The sequence below is a fragment of the Gobius niger genome (assembly GCF_951799975.1).
Source record: "Gobius niger genome assembly, chromosome: 18".
In the NCBI taxonomy this organism is placed as follows: domain Eukaryota; kingdom Metazoa; phylum Chordata; class Actinopteri; order Gobiiformes; family Gobiidae; genus Gobius; species Gobius niger.
In genome coordinates this window covers 8,247,256-8,267,870 of record NC_136869.1, presented here as the reverse complement: position 1 = coordinate 8,267,870, position 20,615 = coordinate 8,247,256, and the positions used below count along the sequence as shown (strand labels likewise).

General features: G+C 40.3%; 2 protein-coding genes across 2 annotated transcripts in view; one reads left to right on the top strand and one right to left on the bottom strand.

Annotated features, from left to right (window-relative positions):
• Positions 1-3,162, top strand: part of adarb2 (adenosine deaminase RNA specific B2 (inactive)) — a 330,090-nt gene extending 326,928 nt beyond the window's left edge. Inside the window, exon 11 of the mRNA XM_079576581.1 lies at positions 1,811-3,162. Coding sequence (XP_079432707.1) covers positions 1,811-1,987 — 177 coding nt within the window. The 3' untranslated portion in view covers positions 1,988-3,162. The remainder of the gene's footprint in view (positions 1-1,810) is intronic.
• Positions 3,163-18,812: 15,650 nt separating this feature from the next.
• LOC306978112 (WD repeat-containing protein 37-like) overlaps positions 18,813-20,615 on the bottom strand; it is a 38,418-nt gene continuing 36,615 nt past the window's right edge. Inside the window, exons 12-13 of the mRNA XM_079576592.1 lie at positions 20,009-20,123; positions 18,813-19,034 (exon numbers count right to left, since the gene is read on the bottom strand). Of these exons, the coding sequence (XP_079432718.1) occupies positions 18,903-19,034; positions 20,009-20,123 (247 nt within the window). The 3' untranslated portion in view covers positions 18,813-18,902. The remainder of the gene's footprint in view (positions 19,035-20,008; positions 20,124-20,615) is intronic.

Sequence of the window (20,615 nt, the reverse complement as noted above, 5' to 3'; positions counted from 1 at the left end):
ATGACGACGAGGGCATAATTATTTGGAGACGTACTCGAATCGTGCCCCCCTCCCCTGTCGCTTATATAAGGGGCCATGCTTCAGCACGCGCTCTAATCTCCAAAAGAAACTTCAGCTCGATCTTTCTCTCTCCCCCCGTCCCTCCTCTCCGCTGCCTCCCGCTCGATCTCCATTGTCTTCCCCGGTGACAATAGGAATGCACAAAAAGGCGCCGCGTTGTTCAATTGCTTGTGAAATTTAAATGGGGGGAGATTACCCAGCTGTTTGAACCCCCCCCCCCGTCACCTCCGCCTCCCCTTCCTCCTCCGCCCGAGCTCCACCCGAACACATTTGTGCTGCCTCATTCGTTCTGTTCTGCCGGCGTCTTCCTCTTCCCACTTTCCCCGCACAAAGAGGTACAGGCGGTTTTGGGGGAGTCGTAAATATGGTTCCTGTTACGCAAATCGTGACGTCAGACAAGTGTTTCTTAAGGTTTATCGTTATTAGAGAATATACTTGAATATTCTGAGGAAACAGTGGCAGGGTGGTTCACCTTCCAACGAGACAGTGGCCAGTTCGAAACTCACACTTCAGTTTTGTCCCTATAACAAGGTGGTCACTGGGTATCGACCGACAAACCCAGCCAAAAGTTTCCCAACAGCACAAGCATAATTTCCAATGTGTTTTACTCGTCTGATGATGCAGATTCTCCCTTCGGTCTGATGACTATTGATTTTGTAGTCTCCTCATTCAAAATTGGAAACTCTCTGAAGGATTAAGCTAAAATAAAATCCGATATGGATTTTTGGGGTCCGATGCCAATATGAAGGGGTTGGCATGGCCGATAGCCGATATACAGTATAGGCCGATATTTTAAGTAATTTAATTTGAATGTCTTTTCTCTCAAATAGCTTATTTTGAAACACCTATTATCATAGTAAAGGTTTAAATCATAGAAATACATAGAAATATATCAATTACAGGTCGACCGATGTGGATTTTTGTCAGGCTGACTGCCGATATTTTTGGCAAAATTAAAAAAAATGAGCTGTTTCCAATGCAAAAAACAGGAAGTCTCTAAAACTTTCAATTCCTGAGATATCGGCCTTTTTATCGGCCAATACTGAAAATACCGTAATATCGGCCCAATATTATGGCGTAGTTTTCTTCACCCCTGGAAACAATCAAAAAGCGCTTTATTCCACAGATAAACTGCAGACCTGGAAACCCTGCCCAATAGATAAGCCAGTGGTTCCCAACCTTTTCTCGTGTACCCCTTGAGTCGTTCATTTACACTCGAAGTACCTCAGACCTCTAGGATCCTACCAATATTATAACGAAGTGGCCAACTGAAGGAAAATTATTCAGTATTTGAAAGTATGTTGTGTTCAAAATGAAACTAAATTACTCTCAACATCAAACCGTTTACTGAAAACATACTCAGTTTCTCTTTCTTTTTTAATCTGAAATCAATCCAAGTATCCCCTGCTAAGTGCTCAAGTACCCCCAGGGGCCCCTTACCTTTGTTCGGGAAACACTGCTTATGGGCAAGCGACTATACACTTAAACGGCACACTTTAGTCAAATATTGTGGCTGGTGAATGGAATCATTAGCCGTACAATCTATCAAATTTTTGTTTTCATAACAATGTTCATAATTGGGTACTGATTGAATTGATTGATTATATGCTAGAATTTGTTCAGTGTAACAATATTTATTCAATTGCCCACACTCAGCTGACCAGACAAACTATAATAACCAGACTTTATCTACTTTGTTTTCTTAATGTTGATTATTAGATGATTATTTCCTTATTTTCTCTCTCCGCAGTTGGGTCTCCTCGTCGCCGGCTCGAAGGACCAGCAGCTCATGTACAGCGAAGCCAAGATGTCCGCCCGTCTTTACCAAATGGTCAAACAGCAGTGGGTCAGGTCTCTGCAGGACTCTGGGCTCGGCACCTGGGTGCGCAAGCCGCCCGAGCAGGAGCAGTTCGTGTTACCCATCTGAAACTAAGACTGTGTGAGAGAGAGAGAGAGAGAGACTGTTTAAACTTTATTTTTTTAGAGTAAGATTCCCTCAGTGTTCACGATCAACATCCACCGTCCTCCCATTCACGACCGCAACCTTCGTACTTTACCCTTTAGCCTTCGTGCGGTTCATGTCACCCGTGGAGCCCCTTTAAATGACGTCGTCGTTGTTGTTGTTCAGACGGAGTCAGACGTGGTGTGAAGGCAGCTGTGCCAGTCGTCTGAGCATCACTTTCTTTGACCTTTTCATCAAGTGTTGGGTTTATTTTTACTTCATTTAAACAGGAAAGCTGCACAGAGATTCTTTTTTTTCTTTGTTTGTAACTGGAGCATTCACAGACACAATGAGAAAATACAAACTCCACTCAGAAAAGGACCAGGTCAAACCCAGGAGCTTCTTGCTTTGAGGCGACAGTGCGAACCAGAGGTGAGGAGAGCAGCCATAATGTAGGGATACTTTAAACTAATCCTGCTCGAGTAGAAATAAAAAAGGAGTGACCCAAATTGTTACTCAAGTTTTTTATGTGAATGCCGAGCAAATGTTTGAGCGAAAAGTCTGATTTATGTTTCAGTCGTGACTAGAAAACTAGAAACTAAATATTAAATAATGTGGGGGAAAAAATCCTGGTATTTCCAAAGAAAATGTCATGAAAATGCTGAACTTACTCGTGCGTAAGTACCTATTTATTATGGTGACACTTTATAATAACCACACTTTATTTAACCTTTTATAAATAATGCATTAAAAGTTAATTCATCATGAGCAATCCATTAGTTAAGTGTGACTTAAAGCAGTACTAAGTAGCTTGTTTACCTTAATAAATCCTTTGCGTAGTCCCTCTGGGGGTAATACAAGTGTTAATGGGATGATTGGAGGGTCTTTCATCTCCCCCTGGTGTTTCTGGACAGAAAACCACAATTGCAACTTTCCTGGACCGGGTTGGACTCACCAAAACACACTAATGGAATCACGAAGAAGAAGCTAACAGGCTAATGGGCAAAACTAACTGCGAGCTAGCGCCACTTAAACAGTATTTACAGCCAAGTTTGAGTGAAAAAAATTATCTCCATTGTGTAACTGGATGTACAATATCCCTCTCTCCCTTTGTCTTTTCTGTCAGCGTAGTATTTACTCTCACGGACAATTAATGAGTAAAAAAATGCAACTTGCGACAACACCTGCAGTAGCGCTTATGGCCGCTAGGGGCAAGAGTTACTTAGTACTGCTTTCTCTAATAATTACTATGGTTAATGCCTAATGAATAGTTCTTCACATACTTGACTTGTTATGTAGTTATTGAGTGTTAGTCACACTTTACTAGTGAATTGTTCATGATTAATTAAGTGTTAACTCGTCATTTATTAAGGCAAAAAAAGAAGTTGTTATTATACAGTGTCACCATCTTTACAGATCATTATATATAAAGTTACTTCCAAAAGTTACTCTAGTACATGTGCATGAGCAGGGCTGGTACCATAAAAAAATTCCAATGCCAGTACTTTAACAACACTTGGTTTAAGATACCCATAGTATAATATTTGCCGTCTAGATCTAGAACCATAAAACTGAACAATAACTAATTTATGAAAAAAAAAAAAAAAAAAGACTATTTCTTTTAAACGTGTATCATTTGTTGGACCTGAAACAACCAAGTAACTTTCTTTATTGCTGTCCCTGGAGCCATCAGGTATCAAAACCTGGTCTCTAAAGAAGAAATAATATTTTTTCCCCAATACCATAGTGTTCTGGAGCTGTATTTGAAGTTCTTCTTAAGCGTCCATGGATTGTTAACGGACAGAGTGACAAGAAAGCTACAGCCATTTTTTTTTTTTTTTGAGCCTCTACCTTTAGCCGCTCACAGTTCTATAAAAAGCTGAAATCCTTCGCTAACACACACGAGTCGAACCGGCCGCCCGCTACGTCTGTGCCCGTGCTGTGGAGAAAAGGTTTGCTGTAACCTTGAGCTCCGTGAAAGGCAGACTCTATCGTGTCATCAGCGATTTGCGGGGCCCCCAGGAACCCGCTGAGGAGCCGAGCCGCGGGGGGACGGAGCGGAGACACGGGCGAGACACCTATACGGAAATATACAGGGGGCGGAGAGAGAGGGGGAGAGTGAGGGGCCAATTACGAATGTGTCAGGGTGACGGGAGAGAGGAGAGTGTCACCTGCGTCATTCATATCTGTGTGATGTTTTCAGGTCTATACGGTGCCTTTACGACCAGGGACATGCAGTAACCGGCTTTATACTGCAGTATTAAGTGTGTGTCCGTGTATTCAGCCAAGAAGGAAGTTTAGACAAGTGTCGGACAATGTAAATCAACAGATAAGTTGTCTTAGTTAGCGGTTCTACGATAAACTGTAGAATAGCAATGGACTAAGAGAGAGTGGTTTCCCCCAGGCTAACTGAAGCACATTCATGCTAGCTTTTGTTGGGTTTTGGAGCCAGTTCCTACAGGGCAAGAATAAAAATCACAAAAGGGAAAAAATAGGAGGTAAGACTGACATTCCTGTGTCCAATAATGACTTAAAGGAAGAGGCCACAATTTTTAGTGCTCCTAAGGTATTCTTACGCCTTAAAATATAGTACCCCTTTTTATCAGCTTAGAAAATCGACATGTTTAATTTTGTGTGACTCACGTAACCGTATTTAAATAGGGGAAATGTGGAAGAGCTTGGTCGCTTCTAACTTCACCCCCGTTGGGTCCATGAGGAGAGGCTAAATGCTACATGTTTGGTGTTTGTGCGTGACTGAGCGCACGGGTAAAGACCAAACAGGTACGCATCAACTCGTCTAAGGTATTTCTCAGTATGGAAAAAACGGTGGCCTGTTCCTTTAAAGAGGGGGGCACAGTTTTAATGGGCAGTCCATTACAGCAAGGAACTTCCGGAGCCTGCCCCCACTTCCTTTATAGACTTCCCACAGCTATTAGTGATTCTGCATCCATGTTTTTCTATGGATCTGTGGGTTCTACTGGTTTAGACTTGCTCTCCACCAGCAGTGGTTCTCAAACTTATCTCTTCAAGCACCATCTCAGGCAATGTTTGACCTTCCAGGCGCCACCAGCCGAGATCAAAATCAAATTGTTACTTGTCGTCCCCTGATCAGGGAGTTAGGGTTAGGTTTAGGGTCAGGGGTTAGGGTTGGGAACGGCAAATGTGATGTAAGTTGTATTTCACTCACACAGATCTTACACATAGTTTTAAAAACTAGAAGGTCTTGGCTTTCAAATGAGGTACCACACTGGCATATAGGCTGTAAGCTCTACATTCAATACGCTTTGAGATTTGGATATGCTTGATTGCTAACCGTAACTCTAACCCAATAGGCGATAGGATTAGGGTTAACAGATAACAGCTTGGAAGGTCTTAAACAGATCGAAAATAGATGAACCGTGTTTTAATCAGACACATAGAACACCTATATCAAACCGTAGCCCATTACTAAAGCATAAATAAAATCATGTCTAATTCAGGGGTGCCCAAAGTACGGCCTGGGGGACAAATACGGCCGTCAGGAAGAGCCATTGAGGTTTGTGAACCTTGAAACTTTAGATGCATCTGCTCTAATTACAATGAATTAAGTCTGAAATTGCAGATGACATTATTACCACCAGACCCTTAAAATAAAACAACATGCTCATGAGCTTCATATTTGCCCTATAATAAACCGGGTCAGGGAGTATAAGGCTTGACGATATGGGATTAACGAGACCAAGCAAAACAATAGCAGTGCATTCAATTACAGCTTTGTCTTAACCTGATGAAGCCAGATTCTTTCATAGATCTTTTTTTTTTTTCAGCAATAATAAAGGGAACGCCAATATAAACCCAAGTCTCTAAAAACAACTTCAACCATCACCTCCGTCTTTCCCTTTTTTGCTAAATGCACTTTCTTTCTCTGACTAATCCCAGACTCCAGTGACCCCTTACCGTTCTGCGCCTCTATATTTTTATATTTACCATTTCCGCGCCCCTGTTGCCCCCTGCCTTTCAAACACCAAACACCTCGACTCCTCTTGCTGCTTCTTCAACGTAAATAGACCGAGCAGTTCCTGTTTTTCGAGCTCCGAATCCTGTACTTTCTTGTCTCTTTGTCCGCTCTTCCTCTGTTCTCGCCTCCAGCAGCTCCTTTGTTCACCCAATCAGAGGTTATTATCCAAAATACTCGTGTCACTGAACTCTTTCCTGGGTCATGACCTTCCTTTGACACTCTCTCTGTGATACGTGGACCATGTTAAAAAAAAAAAACGATTACTTTGTGTTTTTTTTGGTGGAAATGTCATTGTTATTGTCATGTGTTTTTATGTCATTATGATCATGTGACTTGTTTAAAATCACACTCCTGCAGAGTGAACCTCCCAGTGTTGTCCCTCATCAGCGGGAAAAGCTTTTACTGACATCTAGAGGAGAGACTGGAGCTTTCCACTCAGCTCCAGGCAACATTAACAATGCAGTAAATGTAGAGTTTAGGCCCTGTTCAGATCAGATACTATTTTAATATTTACTCATTACTCGTGGATGTAGATGTGAAGATGTTAAGACAATGAAAGATAATGATAAAGGTCAAGTCACTTACAAAAACATGATGTTAGCTCTGTATTTGCTAGAGTGAAGTTGATATAATTAGGAAAATGTGCCTCTTATGTATAATTTAATCAAACTTAAAGCTCTAGAGCAGGGGTTTCTAACCTTTTTTGGCCTGTGTATTTGTGCCTGCGTAGAGTCGTTCCTAGTACCCCCTCCTCAAGGATCCTGCAAAAAATGTCATGAAGTGATCAACTAAATTCAGATTATTTTGAGTGTGTTCAGTTCTAAATTGAGCTACTCTCAAATTCAAACCTTTCACTTTAAAGGTAATATTTAAATTCTACTCAGTTTCCCTTTTTTTGTATCTGAAACTATACGCCCTGGTCCCTGTACCCCTGTTTGGGAAACACTGAGGTCCCAGCGCTTGTCTACCAAACAAGTACATTGAAAAAAAAAAAAAAAAAACGATTTTGAAAGGAAATGTTTGATTTGTACTACTATCATTCAGTATTTGTAGCTCTATAGTTATTGCTATAGATCAGGGGTCTCCAACAGGCGGACCGCGGGCCACCTCCGGCCCGTGAGATGATTCAATCTGGCCCACAAAAAAGGTGGAAGAAAGTAAGTCTCTAGCCCATTCCTGTGCGGAGTTTTGATTTTTTTTTTTTTTAAGAAATAGCCAGAAGGCTCACTCCAGCCACTAGGGGGCAGTGTTAGAGTTGGTGAATGTTGGTTTACAAAGTAAGTTTGTGAACCCCCACATGAACCAAGCACTTTTCTCTAGTTTGGCTTTACCCAAATCTAATAGCAAAAAAGATCGACAAAAATAGGCCGGAAAAGCAACAACAACACAATTAAAAAGTGACCAAAAACGCGTCAAAGAAAGTGACAAAAACACGACTTAAGAGTGATGAAAAAGCAACAAAAAAAGAAAAGAAAGCCATGAAAAAAAAATGTGGTGGAAAAAGTGACCAAAACAACAAAAAAAGCGTTGACAAAAGCTCAGTTTTGTAGGTCTTTCTAATGAGGCGTAACACTGGCCTAGAGGCTGTGAGCTCCAGTCAAGAAGCTTTTAGATTTGGGTAAAGCCAAAAAGGGGAAAATATGCTCGGCTAACTCAACAATTTGAACCTTTAATCTATCAGGATTTTGTATATTAGCTGATCCTATAGAACGACTCAACTTTCTCGAAAGATCTGAACAGGGCCTTAAAACAAAATGGCCGTACTTCACTTTACAGTTATAGCTTGGTATTAGGATGGAAATAACAATTAAGAACTCAAGATGTGTGTCCTGGTCATTCACTGTCTCTATATGGTCAGGGTCAAGAAATAATGAGTTTTAACCTCATCATGTTACTACAGTTAATGCTATTTTCATCTATTACCATAAAGCTCTACAACTAAACTATTGTTGGACCTATGTCTATTACCTCATTCCTTTTATGGCAGTCGTCTTTTTACTGTTCTGTGTCTGCATTTTCAGAAACATAGCTGGGATGTTGGATGGGACTGCCTTTATGAAGAGTTTGATACCAAAAATCCCCCCATTATCTTTACCCAAACCACGAAACGTCATCACAGCACATCAACATCCGGACTTAGGCAGCTTAGAGAGAGTTTATTTTTCGCGTAGAGACTTCGAAATCTTGGGCTGCGCTTTGTAACGACTACAGACGATTAAGAAACGCATTTACAGATACTTAATAGTGCGTGGTTATTATGAAATGTGTCCAAAGCCATCCATGTTCTTTCAGAATGCGCCATCACTCTAAAGAGGTAGCATTAATGTGTCACAGTGTCATGATCATGCTGAGCTGTCCCCATGGCGTCCGTCTGGAGTAAATAAAATGAATTTATTTTGAGAGATAATAATTATAAGGCATGTCTGAATGGCAATATTGTACCTATAAGTGTGTACATATGTAAAACGTGTAAAATAAATGTTGAAAAAGACGGGATGGGAGACTGTCGACAACGACCCGTGATGATGTACAGGAATGATCTGCTGCTAAGGTCTGTACAGTGCACCTCAGTAACAATAAAAGTGAATGTTTGTACCGTATTCATGAGCTGGGGTTTCATTTGTTTTTTTTATTAAAGAAACAGAAAGTCTACACACCCCTACACGTTCCCCACTTTGTGCCTCATTCCAAAATCACAATATTCCATAATGAGTGTGTTTACATGCACTCAAGTATCCAGGTTATTAATATGGATTTTAAGTTTCCTGGTTTGGTCTGGTTCATGTAAACGCATTGAATCCTGGTTTCAGTTTCCTGGATAAGCCAATATCCAGGTTATTAGAAACCAGGATATTCTCACTGGGACATCCCCACAGTCTTTCTCCATTGCTGACGTACTGAGCATGTGCCAACTTTTGAAATAGATTTGGCAGGAGCAAAAACTTTCCTACAGTCATTGTATCTGGTACCTGGGCTTTTAAAGCAGTACTAAGTAACATGTTTGCCTTAATAAATCCTTTCCGTAGTCCCTGTGGGGGTAATACAACATCTCCCCCTGGTGTCTCTGGCCAGAAAACCATGCTTGCAACTTGCCTGCCACCGGACCGGAGCCACCAATACACACTAATAGAATCACGAAGAAGTAGCTAACAGGCTAACGGGCAAAGCTAACTGCGGGCTAGCGTCACTTTAAACAGTATTTACAGCCAAGTTTGAGTAAAAATAAAATTCCATTGTATAATTGGATGTACAATATCCCTCTCTCCCTTCGCCTTTCCTGTCAGCGTAGTATTTACTCTCACAGACAAATAATGTTAAAAAAATCGCAACTTGCTCCGACACCTGCAGTTGCGCTTATGGCCTCTAGGGTCAAGAGTTACTTAGTACTGCTTTAAAACAAAACAAAGAACTACTGAAAGGAAGGTGGTCGGGAGTGCTACACTGGGTTCGAAACAAGTTCTTTAAAAATGTATTTAGTGCTAAAAATCAGCTGCTCTTTCAGGATGTTGAACAAAATGAGCAGAGGAATAGACTTGCCTTAAGTGGTTGAGGTGCGTCTGGCAAAAATATCCGAGGCACTCTGAGAAGGATTAAAAGTTCTTTATTTGGAGGGACACGCCAACGCGTTTCAACCACAAGCTGGTCTTCAGAGCAATGAGATAAAAATAGCAACACAGGTGTTATAAATACCTAATTGGAGCAACACGTGGTCAATCACGTGTGTTGACCACAAGAAAAAAAAAGGAACAAAAAAGGATAATATACATAGATACACACACATACATTACACACAGGAGAAGGGAAGCCTCGTCCACTGTAGCCTTGTCTCGGCTACAGTGGAAACATATTAAAACAGTTTAAGACCCCAGTACTACACTAAAATCCAGCTCATCATTTAACCCTGGAGAAGTTGTGGCCTTGAGGGTCTCTATCCAATAGGTTTTCATTTGGGCAAGGGTTTTTAGTTTGTCCCCCCCTCTCATGCCCAGGGAGACCACCTCTATGACCATCACTTTTAGTTGTGTAATGCTGGAATGGCCAGGCGTTTTGAAATACATTGTCATAGGGTAGTTAGGGTGACACTCCAGAATCAATTGTTCTTGGGTTTCTGGCCCGTTTCTTTTACGAACCCCTAAAAACAAATGATGTGCGTGTCCAAACTTTTGGCCTGTACTGTATAAGAAGAAATCATTATGAAAACAAAACATACATATTTTGTACACGTCAAAAATGAAGATCTGTAATGTATGATTTATTATTTATTGCTGGGTTGCAGGTACTAGCATGTGATGATGTCACCGGACCCAGTGTGGGGTAGGGGCCAGTTTTTCCTATTAACAGCATTACACTTCAAGTCATAGTTAAAAAGAAAATATATGAGTTAAAAAAGAATATCATTAATATCAGTCACTGGGTCCATGATCTCTCTGTACAAGACCAAGAATTTCCTCAAAAACATTTTTTTCCCCCCTCTATATAATAGTTTAGGCCTTTAGAACACTGTGATGAGTTACTTTCTTTTTACTCAAGTAAAAGTAAAAAGTACTGTATGAACAAACTTCTTTCACATATGACCCACCTCTGCTCTTAACCATTGTAGGTCTTCACTTACTCTAATGAGGACTTGACTGGGAACAGGGGCCTGACTTTTGGAAATGGAAATGTCCAAAGAATGCACACATACCATACCATACCTTTCCTTTCCGCTCTCAGACATGTTAAAGGGCCTCTCCATCTCTTGTTTACTCCCCCTCTCTCCCCCCTCTCCTCTCTCTCCGGGGAAATCCGAGACCAAATGGTTATCTATGTCAGCGGTGGCAGGTGTCATAGAGCAGCCCCCGAAATTAGCCCCGAGGAAGAAGAGCGCGCGCTGTACCCTCCTCCCCACCTCGCCGCCGCCCCCCCGAAGGCACCGGCCTGTCTCCGCGCCCACAATAAACATCATAATTGACGATTTGCTCCGGCGGGTGGTCACGGCGAGACACGGATAATCTAATGGACGGAGAGGAGAGGGGGAAGATGCTCTCACTCCAGTTGTGACACAGGAGAGGCACTGGACAAATAAACTCCAGTCCATAGGATATTTCTGGGATATTTCTGGGTCTTGGTTATTATTTGAACACCCACTACTTTTGTTTGCCTGGATAGGAACATCTTTGGACTGTAGGGTTATACAGGCAAAAGCAAGTCAAATGTAAATGCCATTTTAATGCCACAAATGTAGAAAAAATGGTGCATATTTCATTTCTTCAGATACACAGACATTTCATTTAACAGTGGAAAGATAACTGGACAAAATGGGTTAATGTGTTTCAGGTCATAGTTTGGCATTTTCCATGAACTTGTGCTTTAAGAATTGTTGAGCAATGGCATATTCCTTCAAGAAATTTTAATTTGAATCCAATTTATAACTTTTTTACTGGCATTTAAGACCTTGATTGAGGCATTTAATTTCACCCACAATCTTCATTCATTTTAATAAGAGATTCTTTCATTTTCTATTACTGGGAATGTTGATTGGCCAATGCCGATATGCACCGCTGAAATATGAAGTATAATCCTGTGTACGATGCTTCTCAACATGTCAGTGTGGAACTGTGACAGCAGGGGGCGCTGTGTAAGAGGCTGATTCATGTTTAGTAGGTACTTCATAGGGAGCTTAAGTATTTGAGATAAGTTGCACATTTCCTGTCTTGCACACCCTGAGTGTTTCTTAAGGAGCTGATTTAACAGGTGAATTTCTCCATTGTGACATCAAGAAAGGATTATCTAATCGTAAATATCAGCCAGCCATTATATACATGTCGGGCCCTACAGCAGGGGTAGCGAACGTCAGGCCCTGGGGCCAAATCTGGCCCTCTAGCACAGAACCTCTGGCCAACAAGCTGAATTTGAGAAATATTATTATGCAAATGAAAGATGAAATACCTGTTAAAGTACTCTTAAAATGCAAGAAATAGTGTCAGTATTTAAAAAATGTCCTGTCAGTAAAGATAAAGTGATTCTCCACTGGTGGGTCAGGACCCAAAAGTGGGTCACGGAACCATTTTCAACAGGTGGCGAGTATATAGGGAACTTTATTTCAATATTTTCCATCTTAAACTGCATGGAAACACTCACTGTGTCTGTTAAAATGAAGGTTATTGGATTGTTTTGATCATAATTTCAGTCTTAAAGGGAAATCTACTGCTTGTTCAACAAAGCTTATGTGGAAAATACAATATTTTATATGATATATGACAAATTACAGTTTTATTTGGGTCCTCGGCTTGTCATCTGAGGGTAATGGAGGGTCCGGAAGCCACTTGGGAACCACTGATGAACCACAATGTTGAGGTTCGGCCCTTGGGTGTTTTGGCAATGATGAAAATCGGCCTCCACAATGCAAACGTGCCTACCCCTACAGTATTTCCTCAGTTCTTTTACATTTAACGTGAAGACACTTTGATGACCTCAAAGTAAACTACAGTAAGTTTTCTTAACTATACTTTTCTTCACACCTTGTTAAAAAAAAAAAAAAAAAAAGTTAACTTCCTCCTGTGTAACAGAAAACAACACAAAGCCACAGAGAGGCTGACATTATTCTCACATATACATTTGCTGTGATTTGCTTTTTTGCCACTTATATGAAAAAGAAAGACAAGAGAACGTGAAATAGGAATCACACATTTTATTGGGAAGTGTCGGCGAGCTCACAGCGGCACAAAAACATCTGCACAGTACATCACGTTAATGAGGTTTCCGGCGACTCCAACACCTATAGTATGCACAGTTTTTTTTCCATATCCGATAGGCCATGTAATAATTCAATGTAACCTATATCTATCCTAATCCATTTTCCTCATTACTTATACATGGAGAATCCAGCCTGTCTTTTTTTTACACAGTAGATTGAAATGACACCGATAGCATTGGGCAGTGAGATTGACTTCCGTGAATGAAACCCATGTATAAATCGTATCTACAAAACACAATAGGTAATTTAGCCGAGCGTTCGGAGAGTGGATATAAGGCCAATACATAAATTTCAAACGTTAACAATAAGGCATTTTGAACCGTAGCTACATTTACTACTTTGAAGTCCGTCTATTGTTAAGGATGAAAAAGGTGGTTTGAAGTTTTGGAGTTTTGCGCAACCGGGCGAGCTTTACTCACACATGTACAGTTAATGGGATTCAACTGAGAAACTACAGCATGACTTCATATGTAAAATATTGCACAACCAGTGTTAAACTTAGAGATGAAGCTCATTTCTATTATTTTACTGTTATTTTGTCTTTTCTATTCTTTTTACACATTTCCCATTGATAATTCATTATATTCTATTTATTCTCAGTACTACATATTTCTTAATCCTATCACCTGGGCAAACACAAGTAGCCAGTGATCCCCAACTTTTCCCGACCAAAATGGCGTCCACAATGCCATACAATAAGCTTTCATTTTAGAATAATAGGTTTAGAGCTTTTCCCGTGACCTTTTATCTTACAAAAGGAAAGATAACAGTGATTATTATTTGAGAAGACAAAACTGACTTTAACAATAGGATCCTAAATACTCCCGAGAGCAGAGGTGGGAAAACAAAGGCCCGAGTGCCAAATGTGGCCCGCCTATCTCTTCACATATGTTTTCATTGAAATCAAGAGAGATGGTGCATAACTGCAGCCATTTTGTTGCTTTTTAGTGTGTTTTACATCGGTTTGCGAATTTTATTTCTTGGAACTGCCTGCCGGCGCACCTGGCAAGTTCATAAACTCAATGTGGCCCCAAAAAGTTTGTCCAATCCTGAAAAATTGTGATAGATACAGACAGCATTGCGTCATACAAAGGGGCAAGTAATTTGGGGAAACACAATTTTTAGCCATTTCCTGGCAGATTATACACTTCTGTATCACACACAAATAAAGTCAAGTCTAAATCGGGTCCATACGGATGTTTTTTCAAAGCAGATTGTTCAGTAGAAGCAAAAAAAGGGCAGTCGTAGCTAGCGTTAGCATGTAGCCTGATGCTAACATGACGCATCATTCTCCATTATTTGTGTATTTACGGGCTGTTGAGCCACTTTGCTCCACTCCGTGTCTTTGTATCTTTATTTAGTAGAAAACTATAGTCATAATTCAGTATTTGTTAAAGTAGTTTTGGAGTAATTACAGAAAGTTAAGATTTTTCTCCTCTTTGTTTTCCCCCTCCGTTGCTTCAAACATGACCATATATGGGCGATTTCAGAGATGCCGTCTGTATCTATGGCATTTCAATGTGTTCTATATTGATGATTTCTCTATAATATCTTTAATAATCATTTCAAATAATATATATTACATCAGTTTGCTTTAAAAATATGGACTGAGAGAGAAAAAGGTCAGGAAAAGCATAAATAGACGTTTGAGATTGAGTACATTAGTAACCCTCCTGTAAATTTAGATACACTTCATTCATGAAAAATACTCCCCATTCGAACTATTATTAACTCTAGCCTCTTTGCGTGGTGTAGAAATGAGCTTCACCATATAAGGACAGCTAACATGAGGTTATTGCTTGTGGCTTTTAAGTTTTCACAGACAGAAAGTGAAGGCGAATACATGTAAACACTTGAGAAACGCCAAGGACATCACAGTGACGCGAAAGTTCACTTTGGGACGACAGCGGCACACGGAGTTGGCAACAGGTGGTGGATTTCAAAATAAAAGACGCCACACTATATACACACTACCCACGATGAAGCTATAGACTCTTATTTTGGAGGATTTGGGAACAACTTCAACTTCCTCCTTCCAAAGTTATTGCTATGCTCTTGACACTTTGCATTCCCTACAATAAAAGGCAACAAATTACACTATACATCTTGATTTTGTATTTCCCATTTTGTAAACATGGAACAAGGCAGGATTACAGCAGTAGATGGTGAAAATATCGGACCAATTGTAACGTTTAAAGTGGGAAGAAGTCGTCAGGGAAAACAGGAACGCTAGGCTACGCTAAAGGCTAAATGAACGACTCTATTGAGAGGGTTTAGCAAAATAATCAGATAAATATTTGGAGTCTTCACCTCCCAGTATGTGTCTATCCATCGGTCCGTAATTTTTACCATCTATAAATAATTACAGCATAAGGAAACAAATTATACCGAGGTCGTGAACTGATACAAGGAAAAATGGCGTCTTGAGTCTTAAATATTGACGGCACATTTCTTTTTGTTTGTATAAAAGGATATTCTGCATTTTACTGAAGTACAATAAACATAAACTAATGCATGCCTTGGCCAGTGTGTAAGCTCCCAGTCGTCATAGTTGAGTTTTTTCAAAGTCGTCAGCTGGACTGGGCTATTTACATGTAAACTGGCTTAGTGGCTTAGAACTAAATGGGGCCATGGCAGATCTAGCACTGCTTTCCTCAAGAATACAGCTTAAAACCAGCCTCTTTATCAGATGAACATCAATTCTTTCATTGGGGTGATGCCTCAATGCTTCAAGAAAAATTGTTACGTGTGTTTACATGCGCTCGAGTAACCTGGTTTTTCGGCATATCCTGGTTATGACAATATTCTGAAAATTATGTTTACACGCGTCAGGGAAATCAGGACACTTTTATCCCTGTTCACATGAGCAAAAACAGTATCCTGGACATTAAGGCTCCAGAGAGGGGCGGAGCTAATGACAAATATGGTAAGGAGCGAAATACTCTAATTCTGACATTTCTCTAGCACAGGGGAAAGAATTATCCAAAGAACAGTACAGTTCTTTCCAAGCTTCAGCGACAGACGTGAGAATTGAAAAAGGTGCCAGATAAAATGGTTTCACATAAGCAATGGTGAAAACACAGGATACTGTGTTTTCATGGTACAGGTAGACCACTCTGGCAAACTGTGGGAATATCCCAGTGAGAATAATAACCTGGCTTATCCAGGAAACTGAAACCAGGATTCTGTGTTTACATGAACCAGACAAAACCAGGAAACTTAAAATCCCCAATAATAACCTAGATACTCGAGTGCAGGTAAACACCACTCCTCCTCAGTACATTCTCTGTGCAATCTAGGGATTGTTTTGTGAATTTGGCTTGCGTGAGTCCTCATTAGCCACTGTCTGGTGATATATTTGAACTTATTTACTTTCAGTATACACTGTCTAACTCCCCCAAAAAGTCGGCACTTGGATTTAACTAACTGTTATCATCTGGGGTGGCTGTAGTTGGTCAGGTCTAGGTTCGAGATCTAGTTTCAGCAACACTATGTGCCTGAAGAATGAGATCAGCTGATGACCTGAACATCCTGAATGACCAGGTTATTGACAATCTTTGGGATGTGCTAGAGAAAGCTTTGCGCAGCCGTCACACCCTCACATCGTCAACCTAAAGTGCATGCATATCTGTAAGTACAGGCACTAGAGCTGGTGAAGATCTTGACTGGGGCTCCTCCTGCTGGCAGCTGTAGGAATAACTTCAGGATGGACTTAAGGCTGTCAGTATATAATATAATGTTGGATTATGGGCTTTAAAAGTGTAGAGGACAGTTTTTGAGTTGGAACAATGACGCAATTGTATCCAGGAAGTACAGACCTGTATAGAAATGTAACAGCTTTGCCAAAGGATTACTTATTGATCTTGGTGGACATTACAGAACCTTATTGAACGCCTGGTGTAATCTATGCTCTATCTTTAGCTTTTTGCGGCGAGGTACTTCAGAAATCCAGAATATCCCTTTAAATGGAAAATACAGCCTTTTTGAAATCACAAAACCTCACTTTAAATTGAACCCGCGGCTCAACTCACACAATATAGGCCACAGCATATATTTATATACACATATACTCTACTAAATTATAACTCTTTCAAACTTTACACTTTATCTACACATGCACAACAAGCAGCAGTAACTCATAATGACGATAGTAGCTTCGGATCGTGTGGGCAAAACGGACAGCGTTGTACTTCAAAATGTTGTGCGGAAATTATCTAGCCACTACTTCAAAATACACAGGCAAAAGAAAAGCGATGAGGAAATAGAAACCAGGTCAGAGGAGCCTGGCAAATGAACTGAAGACGTTTCAGAAGCAGTTTGTACATGGTCATTTTAGCCCGCCCATAAGAATATAGCAAAAATTAAAACAATCCCATACTAGTATCCAGAAACAATATAAAAGCAACAATAAAAGAAGCTCCTGTTGCTTGTGCTGAAATCTCAATAGTGATGTATTTTTATTTCCTTAGCACTATTGAGATATAAACCTATTAAGATTCAAGAGGTTGTACAAAATGAACTTCATGATTAGTAAGCTTTCTTCAACTGCCTTCTCCAAATGTTTTACTTACAATTGTTCTATTTGGATTACGATTTCAGTGCTATAGAAGCGATCACTGTTGTTTAATTTAGAGGCTTTTAGCAGATGTTTCCGTGAATTGTAGGCAAGCAGTGCCCTTTATCTGAACATTGTTTTGCCTGTCATAGAGCTATTATTATTTATTGAATACAATAATGTTTCAGACCACAGTCCAGGACATGACAACATCGCGATCACTCGAATTTGATCCTTATTTTAAAGTGGACATGTCACGCATATGGAGCTGAAAAATAGACTTATAGGCATTAAGTTCGGAGCCTCAGCTTTGATATTTTATCATTTGAAAATATGTCTCCGTAAGAGTTCAATGGTAATAATGGGTTTTTGGGTTTGAACGATGATTGTAATCAAGAAGTACAGAACGAGGCACTGAAACCATAGAAGAAGAAATTTAACAGCTTTGTCGAGGATTAACTCAAAACTACGTGAATGTTTTGAAATACTGCTCCAGGTCTGTCCACTTTAAAAAAAAATCATTTAGGTACAAGTATTTGCTTGTTAAGAATTGGTTGTTTATTCAGTCTGGACAAGATGCAAGTTTGCCATTTTATACTCACTACTGCCACCTCAGGTCATACATGTAACTGCACCTTCTATATTAAGCTTTTTTAGTGACAGTGCAGGATTTTAGAGGCAGTTGTGGTGAACAGGTCTGGGCTCATTCTACACATTAGGACATGGCTGGAACATTTAAGGGGAGGAAAATACATAATTTTAACATTTTTAAACTTCGTATGGTCCCTCGTTCCTCAGTGCGTAATCAAAGAATGAATTTGGATGAGGACCTAACCGATTTAAATCTCATATTTGTCTGCCTTTCATGCCAGTCAATATCTCTGTGGGAAAATCTGAAGCCTCTCACAGCAAACACACATTTGTTTGTTCATATTTTAAGGATTTTACAACAATAGATATATGTGTAGCAAAATAAATGCTTGTATTTTATATTAATTTGTTCAAAAAACTAGCAACATGAAGACAATTCGAACTAAGGAGACTCAAATTCCAAAATACAGTGGGGAAAAAAAGTATTTGGTCAGTTTCACATAGACATTGTATTGGATTTTGGCCAAATACTTTTTTTCCCCACTGTAGAAACGTTTTCAAGATAATACTTCAATTTGTGTAGGCAGAACACTCTCAGTAGCACCATTAGGTTCTTCTGTTATTTTCGTCACTATAGCTGCACTAGTTTCATTTAGACCTAACAATCACCATGTACAAGCGAACTTCAGAAACGCCAACGTGTGACTATTTTACAGCATTTGTTTCTCATCAGTGCACTAATGTAAATAATATAATTCACTATGGAAGATTTGATAAATGCTACAGTTTGTAGAGGCCACAGATAACAGCGAGTGTTGTATTCACATGGATGGAGCCCGTCTCCCTCCACTGTTACTGGCACCGCTGGGAAAAATGAACTCGAGGTAAAGCTTTAAGGTCTGTTTTTCTTTATATTTCACCCGATCTTTACGTTTCTGTTCAAAACCACTTTCATCAGCGGTGCCGGCATCAGCGGAGAGTGCTGTATTTAAGTTGTTTGTGGTTTTTTCGTGGGTAGGTTTCACTTCTCCTGCAGCAGAGCGGGGATGTTGATGTTCCAGCCGATGGCCTGCCTGTCGAAGCCGCACGTGAACAGGTTACACGACTGAGTCTCCTCGTGCCACACCGTGCAGCAAACCATCCGCCTGTGACCCTGCAGATATGAGGGGAGAGAGAGAGGTTTATAAAAGTTTTCTACAATGAGAGTCAACTATGGAAACGTGTGGAAGGAAGGTGATTTTCTAGTATCAATTAATGCTGATGTTTCTCATGTTAATCTCTTCACCTCCGCTTAAACCAAGCGCATTTCCTCCAGGTCAGCTTTACCCAAATCTAAAAGCTTCTTGGCTGGAGTTTACAGGCTATAAGCCAAGGTAACGCCTCATTTGAAAGATAAGACCTACAAAACTGATCAAATCTTTTTATTTATTTTTTTTGTGACATTTTTGAAGCGTTTTTGTCTCTTTTTTATTGTAGTTGTTTGTCGTATTTTTTATTTATTTATTGCTTTTTGTCGTATTTACGTCACTTTTTTTTTGTCATGTTTTTGACGCTCTTTAGTTGTGTTTTTTATTGCTTTTTCCAGCACGTTTTTGTCAATCTTTTCGTTTTTGTTGCTCTTTAAACACTTTTTTCAATAAGCTTTTAGATTTGGGTAAAGTCAGACTGGACAAAATGTGCTCGCTTCAGGTGGGGGTTAAGTTTACAGCTTACACCATTTTACTGATTAATTTGAAAATAATGTCCTTTTCCAGACATGTCTGATTTATCAAAGAATTTATTGAGCTTTTTAGTACCTACAGCTTATTCAGTTTATACATTGACTCATATTTCCTACTTACCAGTTAAATTGACTATACAGAGTTTAAAAATGTGGAAAAACAAGAATTTTCTCCCCCTACATGTTCCAGCCATATCCTAATGTGTAGAATGAGCTCAGACCTGTTCACCACAACTGCCTGCCGTCGTGCACAAGCGGATATAGAGACTGCAGTTACACAGATGACCTGGGGTGGCAGTAGTGAGCATAAAATGGCCAACATGCATCTAGTCTCTTTAAGGGTGTACAAAAAGAGTTGTATTTCTATGTGAAATTATTGTAATATTAGTTTGTGTTGGGTTGCTCACCATCCTGTTGCTCCGCGGCAGTCGAGCGAGCCTGACTCCGCTCATGTCGAACAGTCGCACCTGACGATTGTCGTGAGGCAGAGCGATGATCCGGTTGTTGGCAGAAACACTGATCCTGAAAGACAGACACGTGTAATGTTAACTTCTCAAAGTGTCGGAAAAGATGTCAGTCCCCAGCCCTAGTCACAAGTTTCTCAAAGCGCTTCAAAGCTGCCAAGAGTAGACTGATGGAAACCAGGCAGCCATGACCATCACTCCAGGACCACACTTACACAGGTAAGGTGGGTGAAGTGTCTTGCCCAAGGACACAGTGACTGTACTGTACTGTACAGGTGGGGGTACGGTCACAGCTAGAAGTTCCCAGGTTCGATCCCTGGCCAGAGGGGGCCTTTCTGTGTGGAGTTTGCATGTTCTCCCCGTGTCTGCGTAGGTTTCCTCTGGGTACTCCGGTTTCCCATAACACTAAAACATGTACAATAGATTCCCCTCTGGGGCCAGGACTCCCCCATAAACGAGATTCTTAATTTCAGTGGGACTTCCCTAGTTAAATAATGGGCAAAGAAATAAAACAAACTTCTGATTATACGATTAACACATGAGCTAATAT